This window comes from Antechinus flavipes, chromosome 1, assembly GCF_016432865.1.
Source record: "Antechinus flavipes isolate AdamAnt ecotype Samford, QLD, Australia chromosome 1, AdamAnt_v2, whole genome shotgun sequence".
Lineage (NCBI taxonomy): Eukaryota > Metazoa > Chordata > Mammalia > Dasyuromorphia > Dasyuridae > Antechinus > Antechinus flavipes.
The window spans coordinates 110,624,572-110,642,660 of NC_067398.1; the positions used below are offsets into that span (position 1 = coordinate 110,624,572).

The 18,089-nt window shown below is 34.5% G+C and overlaps 1 protein-coding gene across 2 annotated transcripts in view; it reads left to right on the forward strand.

Moving 5' to 3' along the window:
- Window positions 1-18,089, forward strand: part of SPATA6L (spermatogenesis associated 6 like) — an 81,335-nt gene that overhangs the window by 55,836 nt on the left and 7,410 nt on the right. The window contains exons 9-12 of one of the 2 annotated variants that reach the window (XM_051987834.1): window positions 3,140-3,174; window positions 10,292-10,479; window positions 13,645-13,738; window positions 16,745-16,862. In XM_051987834.1, the coding sequence (XP_051843794.1) occupies window positions 3,140-3,174; window positions 10,292-10,479; window positions 13,645-13,738; window positions 16,745-16,843 (416 nt within the window). In that variant the 3' untranslated portion in view covers window positions 16,844-16,862. The remainder of the gene's footprint in view (window positions 1-3,139; window positions 3,175-10,291; window positions 10,480-13,644; window positions 13,739-16,744; window positions 16,863-18,089) is intronic. The other variant, XM_051987843.1, reaches the window with a different exon arrangement.

Consider the following 18,089-nt stretch of genomic DNA (forward strand, 5'->3'; position numbering starts at 1 on the left):
CTTTTACAGGTCCATTTTCTTCCCTTCAAAAAGTGAACAGTCACTGACATCCCATCAGTGACAGCCGTCTCCAGTTACCATTCTTTCCAGATGAAAAAGGAAGCTACAACTTCCTTTGGTAACAAATTGCCAGTCGTTTTGGGGTTCCAATGAATGAGAATTGTCAACCAAGATATATCCAAAGGGATTTGAGCAGAAAGTGATTAATCATTTTGGACATTTAATTGAGCTCCTCTTAACTGATTTTCACAAGATTTGTCTCTAATAGTTACTCAGTTTTCTCTATTACTGGGAAATCTTAGTTTGCAAGGTTACTTTCCAGGGAAGGGTGCAAAGAGATGAGTCCTCATTTATCCTTGGTAGGATAAAATGTCTCTGAAGATCTTTTGGTTAAGATGTATAACACATGCAGAATCAAAAATCCAGAGAAATTGAGTATTATGTGAAAACCATACAAGAAGCCTATGGCTTGGAGTCAGGAATATCTGAGTTCAAATTCAACCACAGACACTTGGCTTTATGCAAATCATTTAATCTCTATTTGCCTCAGTTTCTTCATCTGTAAAATCAGGAAAATAATAGTACCTACTTCCAGGGCCATTGTGAATTTATGCTTTGCATATCTTAGAATGCTTTATGAATGTTACCTATTATTGAAAAGTAAAAACAAAGAAAGCAAACTTGTTGTATTACAAGTTTTTGTAATGGCCCTAGCAGTAGGCTAAAAGAGGCTTATTATGACTAGGTTTGCAGCAGATGATAATCCTTGAGTCAGTTTTCTTATCTGTAAAATGGGGATAATAGCACCTGTCTCCCTGGTTATTGTGAGGATGAAATGATAAGTCACCATGCAAACTTTAAAATGTTATATAAAACAAGAAGTTTTTATTTTACACACAATACAGACACACACACACACATACACACATAGAGACACATGATAAACTAGTTTGGGGAGGATACTAGCAGCTGGATGAGGTAGAGACTTGAATCATTACAGGCTTCAAGCAGAAGGTTATGCAAGATTCAGTTAGGGATTCTTAGGGGTGCAGGTAAAGAGAGAGTCCATTTCCAGCATGGGAAAAGGCCAGAAGATGGAGAGTTTTGTGTGAAGAACAGCAAGAAGATCAGTTTGATTGTCCGTAGAGTGCAGAAAGTGCATAATGATAAGGAAAAATAGATTGGGGCCAGAATGTAATATACCAGAGAAATTGCTGTTTTGGATGAGAGGTAATGGGGGTGTCTGTGGAGTTTATTGAGTACTGGAATGGCATAGCCAGACCCTCATTTAAGGAAAATCATTTTGGTAACACTGTGGATGCTTTAATAGTCTAGATAAGAGACTGAATTAAGGTTATATGAATGGTGACAAGGAGTTGGATACAAGTGATTTTTTGGCAGTATTGATTTGTCTCATGGTTGAGTTATCTCACATAAATGTAAGTTTTACTGCTGCTGTCATTAAGTCGGGAAGATTTATGTTCAAATTTGGCTTTTGTTACACACTGACTGGGTGACTCTGGGTCACTTAACTTCTCATCATTCCAGGAAACTCTTTAAGACTGTGTATTATAGACTAATGGATAATCTTCTTTGGTAGAGGGAGCTTTCTCACTAGAAGTTCCCTACACTAATGAAATCACAGGCTTGGATAACCCATCATTTCTGTTCCCTTCCTCCAAATGTTATTGTTGTATATATGTAAAGAGATATGGAAGATTATGAATGAACAAACAAGGCATTTATTTAGCATTTACTATGTGCAAAGCCATGTGCTAAACACTGAAATGTAAACACTGAAAATGTAAACAAGTCTTTACTTTCTGGGAGGTCACATTCTAATAGGGGAGATAATACCCATGAAGGTTTTAGTTGTAAGATGGAAAGGTCCCATGGTCCTTAAGGGACAGCAACAAAGCAAATAGTATTCCTACTCTTTTGTGTCATTTCCACTGATTAAAAATCACTTCCATTTTGGGTGTTGAACTATTTGACATCACCAAGGCTTTGGTGGTAAGTTTCTTTTCTGGGTCTTTAATAAATATGAGTATAGCATCTTGTAGGAGCACTTGCAAGGTTGCCCCTCTATGGGAGTAGTTTCTCAGGATGAGGGCCACAGATAGCATTCCAGCAGGGCTGAAAATATTGCTTTTCCCATAGCTTTTGGATTCAGGGACCTGAGATGTTTCCACTGGGGTCTGAGGGAAGATGGTGGTCAAGATAGTTAGGACCTGACTTGTCTGGCACCATTTCTCTCTTCCTCAGAATACCTTGCTTTTTTAGCTAGTTAGACTTGCCTGTCCTATAGGTGGCAGTAACACCACCATTTTTAGGTCTCTTATTTCCATGTGCCCACGGTCGGTAGTTGATCAATTGTTTAATCTTATTCTGAAGAGGCTGAGAAGCAATGTGATAATTTCTCTGGCTTTGTAGATCTGGACAGATCACTTATATACTTCTCAATATATCTCAGAAAACTCCCTAGGACTTAAAACATCATAGATGGATTGAAATTTGTGTTGATAAAGGGAATTTCAAACAGTACTCTACATTTTTCAAAGCATTTTCATCCTATCATTAGGCTCTAATCAAGCAACATAATATCATAAGTAGGATACTACATATCCATCTATATCTATCTATCTACATATATATCTATATATCTATATCTATCTATGAATATCTTTCTAGGAAGTGACAGGTTTGAAGGAACAATCAACAATAAGTATTTATTATGTACCAGGAATTATAATTTACCAGGAATTATGTACCAGGTAAGACAAGATAAATAGTGTTTGGGAAATGCCCACAAGTTTGTTTCATCCTTCTGTCTTCTAGTAACAGTATAATTATTTTTCCCCCTTGTCTGGACTAAATTAGATCTTTTGAGGGGTTTTACCTTCATTGTAACCACTACATGTTGTCCTAAGGATGATAGTTACTGCTTAGCATTTAAATATCTGTGTCCTAAGGAAGGTGGTAGGCTTTAAAAATGATAAGTGAAATCATAAGTGAGCAAAAAATGATAATTGGTTGTATTGAATATTTTTTTCCTCCATGCTCCATTTAGGAACTTAGCAGCAGATTTAAAAGTAATTGGAAACAATAAGTCATTGAAATTCTATTTTTCTTTTTCCAGCTTCTTCTCTTGACAGTATTGCAGCTGACATGAAGGTAAATAAAAAACTTTGTGGATGCCTTTTGTTTTTACATCATATTGACTTCCAAATACTGGAATACTTCTGCTTATTTCCTCTCTCATAATTTCCATTTCCCAGTGAACTTTACCTTGTAATAAGGATTAAAAAAATCAGGAAAACCAACACATCGATCACATTTGACAGCATATGCAACATTGCATGACCATGAAGATGATTTTAAAAGTAATATGTTTAACATAACATATTTCCAACTCTAATCTTCTGGCAATAATTATATTTCTCTAGGCAATAGTGGGGAGATCTCTCTCTCAGTTTTTCTACAACTCCACACTGTTTGCTTCACCTATTCCAGAAGGAAAGGAGGGTCCTTGCATGAGCCAGCTCTTCCATTGCCCTCCTGGAATTCTCTCCCTTACCTACAACTCTATACCTGTTATCACCAATCTCCTTCCTTCACTCCTCCTCCAGCTCATGCTAATGTCTTTGATTACACTTGAGGCTGATTCATTGATTGGTGAGTCTTTGTCTAAAACCTCTGTGTTATTCTAAGATCTAGCCTTACTGTTTATGTTCCACCTAACATCTTAGCCCACCTCTAGCTCTAGCCCCATGGGGATGATACTAACCCGAACTCTTTTTAATAATTAAAAAAAAAATTGTTTTTGTTCCATGTAAGTTCCAAACTATTTCCCTCCTTCCCTCTCAATCTTGAAATAGAAAAGGCCAATATCACACACACACACACACACACACACACACACACACACACACAAAAAAAAAAACTATTATGATATAGTTCCATATAGCAGTTCTATTTTCCCTAACACCTTACCCTTTTCTCTCTTTTTATCCCATCCCTCCTCAGAAGTCTTAATTTTCTGGCCCTTTTCTCCCTATTCTATATTCCTATATTTAAGAATTCCTATTCTAAGAGTCTCTTCCTTATCCTATCCTCTTGTTCTCATATTTCTTTGTAAATTAAGAAGACATTCATGTCCTACTAAATGCATGTATTGTATCTTCTTTAAACCAATGAGAATAATGTTCCTATACTACCTGCACTCTATACTATTCTCCCCAGTATTCTAACATTTTTTCCCTTCATATCTCTTTTGCATGAGATAATTTGCTCCATTTTACCTTTTCCCACCTAATTTTATTTTTTAAGGATCATCCCATCATAATAAACTCAACCCCAAGCCATTTACCCATATATACTATTTTGAACCACACTAATAAGAATAAATAACATTAAGAGTTACAAATAATCATATTCCTACATAAGAAGCAGTTTAACCTTAATAAATCTTTCATAGGGATTAGTCTTTCACATTTACTTTAAGTTTCTCCTGATTCTTGTAATTTTGTTGGGGTTCAGTTATGGTCTTTTTTCTCAAAAATACCAGAAAGTGTTTTAGTTCATTAAATAATATATATTTTTTTATTTTGCAGGATTATACTCAGCTTTGCTGGATAGCTTATTCTTGGTTGTAAAACAGCTCCTTTGCTTTTCAAAATATCATATTTCATACCCTTCACTGTTAATGCAAATGCTGTCAAATCTTGTGTTATCCTGACTATAGTTTTGCCATGTTTACATTGTTTCTTTCTAGTTGCTTATAATATTTTTTTCTTAACCTGGGAGCTTTGAAACAGCCATAATGTTCCTGTGAATTTTCATTTTGGGATCTATTTCAGGGAATCATCAGTGTATTTTGAAAATGTCTGTGTCACTCTCCAGTTCTAGAAATTCAGGGCATTTTTTCTCAATAATTCTGATGTCTAGACTCAACTTTCAGGTAGCTTGACAATTTTTAAATTACCTTGATATATTTTCAAAGTCAATTGTTTTTCTAATGAGATGTTACATATTCTCTTCTACTTTTTCATTTTAAAAAATATTTTTATTGTTTCTTGATGTCTTATGAAATCATTAGTTTCCTTTTAACTAATTCCAAATTTTAAAGAGTAAGTTTTTGGATCTCTTTTTCCAATTGGTTAACTTTTTTTAGTGTGATTTAAAAAATTTTAAACTTAAATAAAAAATAGGAAAAGAAAAAAATTGTCATGTACACAGCATAATCTAACTGGGGATTCAAAATATAAAGCAATAAATTTCCATTTTGAGAAAGCTTATATAACAAATACTACACATTATGTTCAGAAACTGTTTCTTTGCTTCCTTAAAGATTTTCTTTTGTTCTCTGCTATACACTTTTTACTTTATTTTTTTTTCCCCTTTTCTCTCCCCATATTATCCCCAAAAGGCTATAATTAAGCAGGATATACACATATCCATATACACACATACATATATGCATATATACATACACATATACACAGAAATATCCATAATTATACATGCCTATACATAATATCTCCATGTACTTTGCTTGTTTGTATATCCACTGCACAACTAGCTGCCCCCTTAATTGTTTTTCTTAGGAAATGATTCATATTCTCTTCTGTTTTTTATTTTCTATATTTTGTTTTATTAATACTTGGTCTCTTATGATTTCAATGCTTTCACTTTACCCAATTCTAGTTTTCAAGGAGTCATTTACTTGTTTAAGGTTATGGATATTTTCTAATTGGTTGACATTTTTATAATCTTGTTTTCCTTGAATTGTTCTTATTTAAATTTTTTTCTCAATCTCATTTGATTTTTAAAGTCTATTTTTCAGATCTTCTATGGATTATTTTTGGGTAAGTGATCTGTAATTTTACTCTTTTAGGACAAGAGAGGATTTTTTTTTTAAACTTTTTTTTTTTTTTTTTTTTTGCTTTATTATCATTTTCTGAAGATAAACAAACCCTGGTCTTCTATATTCTCATAATAACTTTCTATGGATGGGTTTTTCTCCTTTGCCTTCTTATTTAAAAAAAAATTATAGTAGCTTATTAGGGTAATCACCTCTAGTGTGTTTGGGTTAGGACGATGGTGTCTTTAACCTCAGGTCCTTTATTGTTCTCCCTACTGGCTTGGAACTGAACCAATAACTCCATTCTCCTGTAAGTTCCCACAGGCAAAAGCATCCCTGTCTCACTGCTTCTGTACTCACTGGGGTTGTGCTGGTATCTTGTCACCCAGGGACAAGTCTCAGCAGCACAGTTGGGGGATATCCCTTATCACCAGAGATTCCCTCACTCTTCCCGGACTCAGATGTCTGACTCCATGCGTAACTCCTCACACTGTTGTGAAAATTCCAGTGACTGGATCCAGGATACCTTAACTCATCTAGCTCCATGGCTCAATGATTGGTGTTTCAGCCGAACTAGCCTGGAGTGTTTACACTTCATACTAGCCGAACTTTCTTCCTGTTATTTTTCTTCAGCTCTTCTGTAGATGTTACAGGAGGACCTGTAATGTCCAGGCTAACTCTCTAGCTCTCAGGTCAGTCAGAATCAAGTTCAGTCAAAGTCCTTGGTCTTTAGGAGAAGTGAAGGAGGCAGGAAAGCTGCCATGCAGCTTACCAAATATGAATCCTGGACTCTGGAGTCTAGAGCCTGAATGGAGTCTTCTCTCCTCACTGTACTGCAGCAGAGAGAGTCTGATCCTCTCCCTCAGTTCTCCAATCCTTGCCTCTGATTACCCTCACCACAACACATTCAGCAAGTGCCAATCGTGAGGAGAGCCATCACATCACCATATGATCTAAATATATTCTTCTAGAACCATTATTTCAAATTTAGTAGGTAATTAGTCTCAAGTGCTCTGCTGTCTTAAATTCAAATACATCTTTTCAGAGTTCCAACCCTCTACAAGGACCACTTTTCTGTTCCAAGTTATGGTGCTCCACATTGGCCCTGAGGTGCTATTTTGTTTTGTTTTGGGGAAATGTAGAAAGCTTGGAATTTTCTGATTTACTCTATCATCTTCCCAGAATTCTTATTTTTTGAAGGTTGACCTCTTTTAATAATTTTAGATTGAGGGAAAGAGATTGAGGGGAAATTGTAAATAGAAATAAGTAATATAAGAATATTTGTAAATAGAAATAAGTAATATAAGAATATTTGTAAATAGAAATTTGTAATTCTATTTGTAAATAAAATTCTATTTATAAATAGAAATAAGTAATATAAGAATAGTAATTATTTCTATTTACAATTTTCCCTCAATCTATCTTATTTGTTTATATGTATTTGTGTATATATATATATATATATATTTTTTTTTTTTGCTGAGGCAATTGGGGTTAAGTGATTTCTCCCAGGGTCACACACTTAGGGAGTGTTAAGTGTCTGAGACCAGATTTGAATTCAGTTCTTCCTGAATTCAGGACTGGTGCTTTATCTACTGTGCCATCTAGCTAGTACTGTTTATAATTTTTTTAAAGATCTCCCAAGAACTATTTTTGGGCTTGTGGTCATTTGGTATTTTTCTTTGAAGTGCTACCAAAGCTGTTTTGTTTTCTTCAAAAGAGTTTGAATCCTGATCTTTTCTATCATCATGTAACTATCTATGGTCGGGTTCTTTCTCCATTTTTATTGATTTTTAATGGCCTATTTTTTGCCTGTTACCTTTATGTTAAAGTCAGACTCTGATCTTGGGATGTGGGGGAGAATGTCTCAGGCATCAGGTTTTTCATACCATTGTTTTCTGAACTCTTATCTAGGGGCCTTTGATCTTTTGGTTCTTCCAATGTTCTATAATCCAAAGACAGGTGTGGTCACTGCTCCTTTCATGTACAGGGACTTTAGGTATTCTTTTTGTCCGAGCCTCAACCAGGTCTTCACCACTGCAGCCTAGAAAATTCTCTTGCTGCCTATAGTCCCTCAGATCCCAACCTTCTATACTAGAACCAAAGTCAGGAATCTGCTTTCATTGTTGTCCCCAGGGTTTGTTTGTTGACTTAGCTATATCTGTTTGGAGGTATCTTAACTTCAGTTGACCAAACCATCACCCCAGGAGGTCAGATTTTTCCTACTGTCATTCCAAGTTTTCTTAGGTTGGATGATTATTTTAGCCTGACTTTTAGTCATTTTTGCCATTCTAAAATTTATTTTGAGGCATTATTTTAAGATATTTGTGGGAGAATTTGAGAGAATTAGGTAGTTTTCTGCCTTATTCTGCATCTTCTCACAATTTTCCCCTTACCATACTCTGTCTCATACTATATCTATAGCAGAGATTTTGAACTGTCAGCTGTCATTGTACAAGCCCCATTCTGCACCTACCAGGCAGGTAGGTTCCTAATCCTATGCTTGGTTCTTAATCCCATATCTCCACCTTTCTACAATATCCGACTACAACTACTACTGTACTCCCTGGAATAAATGCCTGCTCTATAGATAAGAAACAATTTCGTTTTAAACACTTTCCTCTTTAACTCTTTTTATTTTATACTCACTCAGACCTGGCTCCCTCCTGATGACACAGTTTGTATGGCAACCCTCTTTAGCACTGGTTGCATTTTCACTCACACTCAGAGGAGAATTGAGAATACTGTTTGCTCTGCATTGTTATGTCTGGACTTCCTTTCAACTACCAGCATTCAATAATCTTGCTTCCTTTGAAGTTCAGGTGATCCACATTTGTCACCCAGTCAATATTCTGGTAGTTATCTACCAATCTAGAGGACATTCTCCTTTTCTCAGTGGATTTAGAGGCTTGCTTATAGTCTCTTTCTTTTTTCCCAATTCCTTTCCTCATCTGTGGGGACTGTAACATACTGACACTCTTTGAAATACCATACCTTTTCACCATTCCTTCTCAACTACACATTTAGTTTGGTCATCCCCCACAATTATTCTATTTTCACTCTTGTGAACTATGAAATTCCTCTATCTGATCATCATCTATTGTCATTCTACATTTCTTTTTGCTTTGCAACCTCTAACTCAATTCTTCATCTTCATTGGTATTTCCAATCCCTACCTCTTCTCCCGAGGCTCTCACCCCATACTGATTATATTCTTTCCCTTCTGGATATTGACCTCTTAATGAATTAATTCAACTTTACACTGTCCTCTTCTTTCTAGTTCTTGGCTCTCTTTTCCTTCTGGATATTAACTTCTTAGCGAATTAGTTCAACCTTACACTGTCCTCTTCTCTCTAGTTCTTTTCTACATTATGCTATTACTTATCTTGCCTTGTCAAACCATCACTTTAGTTAACAACCAGGCAACAGTTATTTATTAAGTACTTACTAATGATCCTTTAGTTGCCAAATTCAATGACCTTTTCTGTCCTCATCTTTCGGGATCTCTCTGTAGCCTTTGATACTATTGACCATCCTTTTCTTGAGATTTTTTTTCCCCTCTAGGTTTCCATAATTCTTCTTTGTCCTGGTGTTTTTCTCCTCCTCCTTGTCTGATTGCTTCTCCATAGTCACTTTTGCTGGATTTTCATCCTGGTTATGCCTAATAATCATGGGTGTCCTTCACAACTCTATTCTGGGTCCTTCTCTTTTCCCTCTAGATTTTTATACTTGAATATCCCATCAGCTGTCATAGATTCAGTTACCATCTCCATGTAGGTGATTCTCAGATTTGGAATGATCAGATTCTCAGATCTATTTATCCAGCTAAATTATTTCATCTCTTCATCCTTTTATCTCCAATTGCCCAGTGTACCCCTTGAACTAGATGAAGTGCTGGGGAGACAAGGCAAAAACATGGTTCCTGCCCTTAAGGAACTCAGATTCCAATATATTATAGCAACACAATCTGTGTATATTTATACAACTGAAAAATCCTAGATGCTTGAAGTTTGTTCCTAGATATGGATCGGATGTTACTTCTAACCAAATGTGAAGAGTTTTCAACAAGGGAAAACTGACTACCAGTTAATGGATAATTTTGACCAGAGACACCTATGAAGATCTTAGTCATATAAGCGTGGAGATTCGCATTGTCAGAGGGAACTCCAACACTGATGAATTCACAGACTTCTGGAAGTATTGAAAGGAAATGGGATCTTTCCTTTCACCCAAGATTTTGCTCTATGATCATAGATACAGATTTGCATTTTGATATTGAGAGAGCTTAATATTATATTTTTAGCTCTCCTTACCCTCTTTTTATTTTCAGGAGATGATTGTATACTCAGTTTTTTTCTTTTTCCTGATTTTCTTTTCTTCACTTAATTAAAAAAAAAAAGAATTAAGTAATAACATATTGTCTTCCAGATTTTAAGGGATCAAGAAGAATGGAATGCTAGGAGGCGTGAATTGTTATCTCCATATTCAGATAGGTCTGGAAATATCTTGTCTGGTCATAGTAATCAAGGGGATTCCAATTTTGAGAAGAAAAATCCATATGTTCACTATCACCATCGACCACCTAGTCCACATCTGAATTACTATCTTCAACACAGGTTTGCACTGTAGGATAATTATAGTACTACTGCTTGAGAGTAGTATATCAGTAGGAGATGATCAGGAGGAGATCAGACAGTTCTTCAAAATGTTTTGCTTGTAACTATTTGGGAGGGTGAGATAATTGCTCCTTTGGACCTTTTAACTTAATACTGTATAGTATTTTTTATTGTTTATATTGTTTATGATAGGATATATCATTTTGATATATGAATTTGAGGTGCCAGTATGAAATTAGGATTAGATATAGAGATGAGGTTTGTGATTTTATTTGTATATGTCACTCCTGGATGGAGGAGTTTTCTCTCTCAAAACAGTTGGGTGCCTAGTATTAAAGAATTATCTAGCAATCACTGAGGGTAACTGATTTGTATAGGGTTCCATAGGTAGATGTATCACATGTGGATGGAATCCAGATCTTCATAGCTATCATGCATTGCCTTTATATGGTAATTTTATGTATTTTAAAAATATACCTTTTATGTAATGGTTTTCATCTGTTACAAACATTTAAAAATTTTGAATATGTTATAGAGGGCTGAAAATTGGTAATATTTTTTTCCCTTGAGGCAACTGGGATTAAGTGACTTGCCCAGGGTCACACAGGTAGGAAGTGTTAAGTGTCTGAGATCAGATTTGAACTCAGGTCCTTTTCAGGGCTGGTGCTCTATCCACTTTGCCACCTAGCTGCCTTGAAATTAGTAATATTTGAACTCCCTTTTCAAGGGATACTGCCATGTAATAAATAGACATAGAAAGATAAGTAGGTTTTTTTTTTTTTTTTTTTTTAAAGAAAGACTAATGTTTTGTCATAGGATTCTTAATTTTCTTTTCTGGGCACTACCATTGATAAAGAAGGGAGGAAAAATTCCACATGTTCAAAAGAATATGATATTCACAAAAGATCTATTAAGTAGATATTATCAGAACCTAAATGACACACGTTCTAAAAATATGTATTAAGTCTGGGACAGATAAGAAAAAATATATACTACTATTGAAGAAAAATGCAGGAAATTTTTCAGAAATAATAAATCTATTGATATTGGATTAAAATAGTTTTATAGAAATGATTCATTTAAACATAAAATGTACAGTGACAAAACTTTTGATTATTCACTCTTAATTTAGAGAAAACTCATCATAAATAATACCATCTAATGGTTATTCATGTTTAGTTTTAGAATATGTGTAAGAAAAATGACAACAAAGTATGCTGTCTAACAACAAATAATGACAAAGTAAAATGTCTTGCTTGTAGCTATGTAGTGACTAAGCAGGGACTCAGGTCTAGATCCTATAATTATATTAAATTATATCAAAATTGCTATAAGTAATGTTTTGTATATAAAAAGCTATAATAAAAAAATTGCTATAAGTATTTAGAGAAGGGAGAGATTACTTCTGACCAGAGTAATGAGGAAAAGCTTAATGGTGTTAGGCATTTCAGGATGTAGGGATAAATAGAAAGGAACAGAAAGCCAAAAGACAATGATATGGACAAAGTTGCAGAAAGTGGGTGTATAGGAAACAGCAAATAGATGTCAGAATCTATGGTTAATATCAGTAAATAGAGTTAATACTGGATATGTGGGTTTCAGCCAAATTTGATGAGTGTCATTATTGATTTAATTTGTATTTTTCTTATTTTTAATTGAATCCAAATTTCATTTGGCAGAAAATAGCGAGCTGTTAAAGGTTTTATGCCTTGGTAAGATTCATTTGGCAGCCATGTAGTGGATGAATATGATCAAATAGAAGGGAGACTAGATAAGAGGCTATTGTTTGAGAAAGGGGTGTGATAACAAAAATGTGCTTTTCACAAATGAATTATTTAAAATTTTAGTGTTTTTTGCCTTCTATGGAACAGAGAAAAGGGTATGGATACAAATCATGGTACGAAGCTAAAACTGATTAAAACTTGGCTACTCATTGCTATTAATTAGAGAGAGGTTTCAAACTGTATATGTCTGGGAGAATGGTGATGGAGGTGGGTTTAGTTTAAATATTTTTAGTTTAAGTGGGGAAAATGATGAGTTCAGTTTTGAGTAGGTTGAATTTGAGGTACCAGTAGGAGTTTCATAAGAAACTGTTTTGTAGTTTGAGATATGGTACTGAAGTTCAGGAGTGAGATTAGGAATGGATATATAAATTTGAGACTCAGTTTCGTAGAATGGATAATTGACCCCGATGGAGCAAATAAGATCATCAGGGATAAAGTACAGAGAGAGTGTAATGTCTAGACTAGCTCTCAGGAGGACCTTGGGAATCAGCCTGAGTCCTTGGTCTTAGTGGAGGAATGAAGGAGGCAGGAGGGTTACATGGCTGGTCAAAGATGGAGTCTGGAATCTGGCATCTTCCCTTGCATCTGTGTCTGAGAGCTGTGGCTGAGAGAGCGTTCTGTCTCTGATGCTCCCTTAAATACCTCAGTACTACTATATCACTGTACTGTGCTGAGCATGTGCCAGCTGTAGAACATTACATCATTATAGCACACTGAGCATGCACAACTATTACATCACCATACTAAGTACTAAGTATATACTTAACTATAAGTACCTTGCTGATCCAAATTTAAGTACACTTTTTCAGAGTTCTGCCTTCTATAAGAGAGAAATAAAAGGAACCCAGGAATTGGTGGATATCTTCAGAGGATAGGAGATAGATGATGATATATAACAATGGAAATAGAGAGGTAATAGTAAAGAATAGGAGGAAAACAGAATGTGTCACAGGAGTCAAGAGAGGAGAGAATATCTTGTGAAGGAGCAGGTGTACTTAAAGATGCAGTCTGTGAACAAAGCTCCAAGGGATCAAACCTGCAATTTTGGTTTTATCAGAGTCATATCCTAACTTAATGACTTAACATTAATGTAGGAACTTAATAAGTTACTTAAATATTTTCAGTGTTTAAATCCTTTAGGTATTCTAAAAGAATATGAACTGTGATTTTCATTACATAGAAAATAATTTTATTTTTAAAAATGTGCTGTATATACATGGTCATGCTTTAGAATTTTGGGTTCCTCTCTTCTTCCTCTATTTATTGACTGAATTAAAATGTCTACAATTCTAGTTATGGCTAGATTAAGTTTGCCAAATGTCTTTGCTAGAGGATATAAATATAAGAGATCTGGAATTTGACAATTTAATCTTTTTGACAGGTTGTGCTGCAGCCCTCATCTAACTTGGGAGAAGATTCATGAAAGGGTACGGGATCTTCTGACCTCTCGAAAAGCCCGACAACGACTCTACCTGGTCAGTTAAAACTAGATAGTTGTTGGCAAAAGAACAATGGGCTTTTCTGAGTTAACTGACTCTCTTCTGTGATCACAGGTCCCTGTGTTTTATTTTTGCCTTTTTTATTGCTTTTTAAAAAAAAATCAGTCTTTTCTTGTTATGACTCTTCTTTCATAAGCCAAATCATTTTCTAGAGCAGTTGGATTAATTCATAGTTTCACTTAAAGTTTCTACTGCGTATCTTTCTTTACACTAGTGATCATTTCTGTCTTTTATTCTTTGCCCATTTGATGCATATAAAATAAAACTTCAAAATTGATTTAATTTGTATTTTTCTTATTCTTAGTTGTTTGGACATTTTTCATGTGGTTGTTGGTCCTGTGCATTTTTTTCTCCTGAAAATTACTCATTGTGTGTGACTGTGAATAAATCAATTTGGCATATTCATTCATAAAATGAGAGGGTTGGACTCAGTGGATTCTGAAGTTTTCTCTAGTGCTAAGTCTATATCTTGTGAAACTCTGTTAATATCCTTTGACCAATTATCTATCAGTTATTGAGTCTTACCTGTTCTTATATTTTTGTGTCTGTTAAATCTAAATTATGTTCCATTACCTCAAAGTCTTTTTCTTAAAGATTAATTTAAGATTGTAATTTGCCGATCTGGTCATAGCTCATTCGACCTTCACTTAAAAATGAAAGACCACAGTGTGAGGTAGAACAAATTTCTGTTTGCCATTCACAAAGAGATAAAACTAGGGAAAGAAGCAATGGAAGAAAGATAGAATTCTCAGAGTTGGATTCATAGAGACACCTTTTGCCACTTGACTTATTAATAAGGTGACATTTATAACACATGGACAGAAACTCCTGATACTCTGTCTTTTGCTGAGACAGTAAGTATTCAAGTGAACTTTCACAATCTCAAATGCAAGCAAATGAGTTATGATGGCAATTAATAATGCCTCAACATAAACATAATGACCTATTTTATTTTTGCCTTTTTTATTGCTTTTAAAAAAATCAGTCTTTTCTTGTTATGACTTTTCTTTCATAATGCCACTCTGAGAGTGACTCAAATGTACCTTTTAAATGAATTTGGTCTTTTGCTGGATCCATAATATCCACAGTGCAGGTACTCCTTACATTTATATAGGATGCATTACTTCCTATCTTCTCATCTTGTGCAATTGTTTTCCATATTTTTCCTAAAAATTCCTCACAATGATTTTGATTCAGTGGAATTCTATCTCTGTTTTTCTTTTCACTATCTTAGGGGTAGATTGAGTCAATGCATCACTCAGGTTGTTTAGCTATTATTTTTTATTTTGCTTCATGACTTGGCTGCTGTCTTTTCTGGTTAGGCATGTTCTTGATACCTCATTTTATTTTTCTATGTACAATTCATTGCTGGTAATGGGGCTTCTTAAGCCCAATGTGTCTTTCCCATTGCTTTTTAGATTGTTTGTCATTGTGATTTTTCTCAAATCATGGTGTTCTCTGATTCATAGTTATATGGTATCATTGAGAGAATACTGATTTGAAAAAAGTAGGTTTGTGATAGTGCACAATTTGGAATAATTGAAGCACAATGTAGTTTTCCAAGTGCAATGCAACCTATTTCATATCGATGGACAAATTTAATGGGCTGCCTGTCATAGTCTGAAAAATATGCATTTCATATCTATTTTGTTTTTCTAATGTGGATATTTGGACCAATCTGGTTTGCTATACTGGTCATTTCACTAAGGAAGTTTTCTCATGTTCTGGAGTTCAGTTGTAATTATTATAATGTTATTTATGGTAGAGAACATTTGGAGAACTTTACAATATGTAAGGTTTTTATTTTGTTTTGACTTTGGGCAGCACATCTTCTGTGACATAGGCAAATACCTGACATGAACATGCATCTTCCTGTTTCTTAATGTCAATACCAAGCAAATCATTAGTTATTTTTATAATTGAATCTGACATGTAATTTATGATTATATGTACATGAGGAGACATTAAAGCTATATATTGTTCTACTGAGAGAAATATATTAAAAATCCAATTAGCAGCAAACAATGGTTTTGTATTTATTTACACATATCATATATATATTACATATAGTTAATGAAATAGTATTTTAAAGCACTATATACAAAATGGAAAAAATCTATTCTTATCATTAGGGATATTAGAATTCTGATTCCTCCAATATTAATATTTTTATTTAAGTACTTGTATTCTATTATTTCATATCATAATTTTCATTTTTCTCATCTCTTTGCTCAGAAGAAAGCTACTTGCAAGACTTTATTATATTCATATTATCTTGAGCTTCATCCAAGAGAAAGCACTCAGTTTCATGCCTACTTTCTCTAATCTGCTCACTGTGTATCATGGTCCTTTCTTCCTTCTTAGTTATAGGTTTCCATTACTTGTCTCTTTGGTGTTGAAGCAATATGCCATTAGGCAGGTATGGGCTGGATGTCCAGTTGGTAGCTTCCTTTCTTTCACAAATGTTTCAACTTCTTAGTGACTGATTACTGGATCCTAGAATTAGATGATTGTATGGCCTGGAATAATAACAACTTGCATCTGTGCAAATGCTTTAAAGTTCATAAATCCTTTCTCTCTTAACATCTCTGTGAAGTAGTCAGTGTAAATATTTTTACTCCCAATTTATTCCTATAGTTGAGGAAACTGGGGCTTAGATAAGTTAGAAGACCTGACCAAAGTTAATTAGGGTGAGAGAGAAGATTTGAACCCAGATCTTTACTGACTCTAATATTGACCACTATATTGCTGTGGAAGGGACCTTAAAACCATCTAGTTTTATAGATAAGTAAACTGACGCTCAGTAATCCACATAGAACAGATGACAAGAGACGTCTTATCCCATACCCATGACAGTGCATTATTTAATTTCTTACAGTTTGATTTTTTGTTTGTTTTATTTTGTTTTCTTTTAGCCAGTTTTGTTGATAATGTTTGTGTGAAGGATTGATGATGCTAGGTAGCTCCTGTATTCTTTTGTAGGGAGTAACTGACTCTGAAGTTGATGAAATCCTTGGAAGGAGGACCCCCTATTTGAGGAGCTCTCAACTACATGAATCTCTGGGGAGCAAATATTTCTAAGCAATTGCCACTTGTATAGGTAAGTAGCTTAAGTAATTATTTTTATATTTCAATTTACTGATGTAATGTTGGTTGCCTTTTATCAAAGAAAAATTCATAAATTTATAAAACCTATTTGTAGGGAGAAACTAGAGGGGAAATAGGATGATGACCTTTTTTCCTGTGGTATGATTCTTATAATTCACAGTTAGCCCAACAAGCTTTCTTCTTTGTCTTTCAACCTTGACATTTTAAAAGTATTTATTCTTTCAACTTTGGGTCAATGTCTTTTTGATCTTTACTTTGCTATTTAACAGAAACCAGGGTTTTAAGTTAATGAAATGTCATTGCAAAGAGATTCAATTCAATTTCATTTGGTTCAATGACAGAACAAATATTAAGTACCTATAATGCACAAAGTAATATGTTACATTTTTTTTTTTTTGGGGGGGGAGATACAAGGATGTCTAAAGGACAATCTCTATCCTCAAGGAGCTTTCTGTCTAGTAAGAGAATTGAGATAAATATATACATTATAATAATATAGATTACAATATGATTAAAGGCTCAGTAGAGATAAGACAGTGGCCTGAGACATTCAAGGAATAAGGGATTTCTTTTACTTGGGAGTAAGACAAAGGAATAAGGAAAGGCATTCTAGTAGATGTGAAGCTAGGCTATGACTCTGTGCTTTTTCAAATTTATCAAAAACTTGAATGAAGACAGAGATAGCATTCAGATTTGTAGATGACCCAAAACTAGGAGAGAAAGCTAACCCATTGAAAGGTCAGGGTCCAAAAGAAAAGGCTCAAAATATGGAGCAAATCTAATTACTGAACCTTAATTGGAATAAATGTAAAGTAGTCTACTTTGATTTAAGGAATCAACTGCAAATGTATAGGATAGGGAAATGAAGCTAAACCCTAGCTTGTGATTAATAGATTATTAGATTCATATGAGTCAGTAATATAGTTTGGTAGTCCCAAACTTTTAACACCCTGGTGAGATCTTAGGTAGCGTTAGGGTGTAGTAGCCAGAATAAATCACATGCTAGTCTTGCTATACACTATGGTGATGCTTTAGGTGCTACATTTTAAGATGAACTAAAGAAGAAATGCACTCAGATCATGAAAGGACTAGAGACCATACCACATGAGAAATATGCTACAAAATAATCTGTTGAACTAATTGGAGATTTTTACAAGGAAAAGAAAAGACTTCTCAAGAACTCCATGGCTATCTTCAAGTATTTGAAAGGCTGTTATAC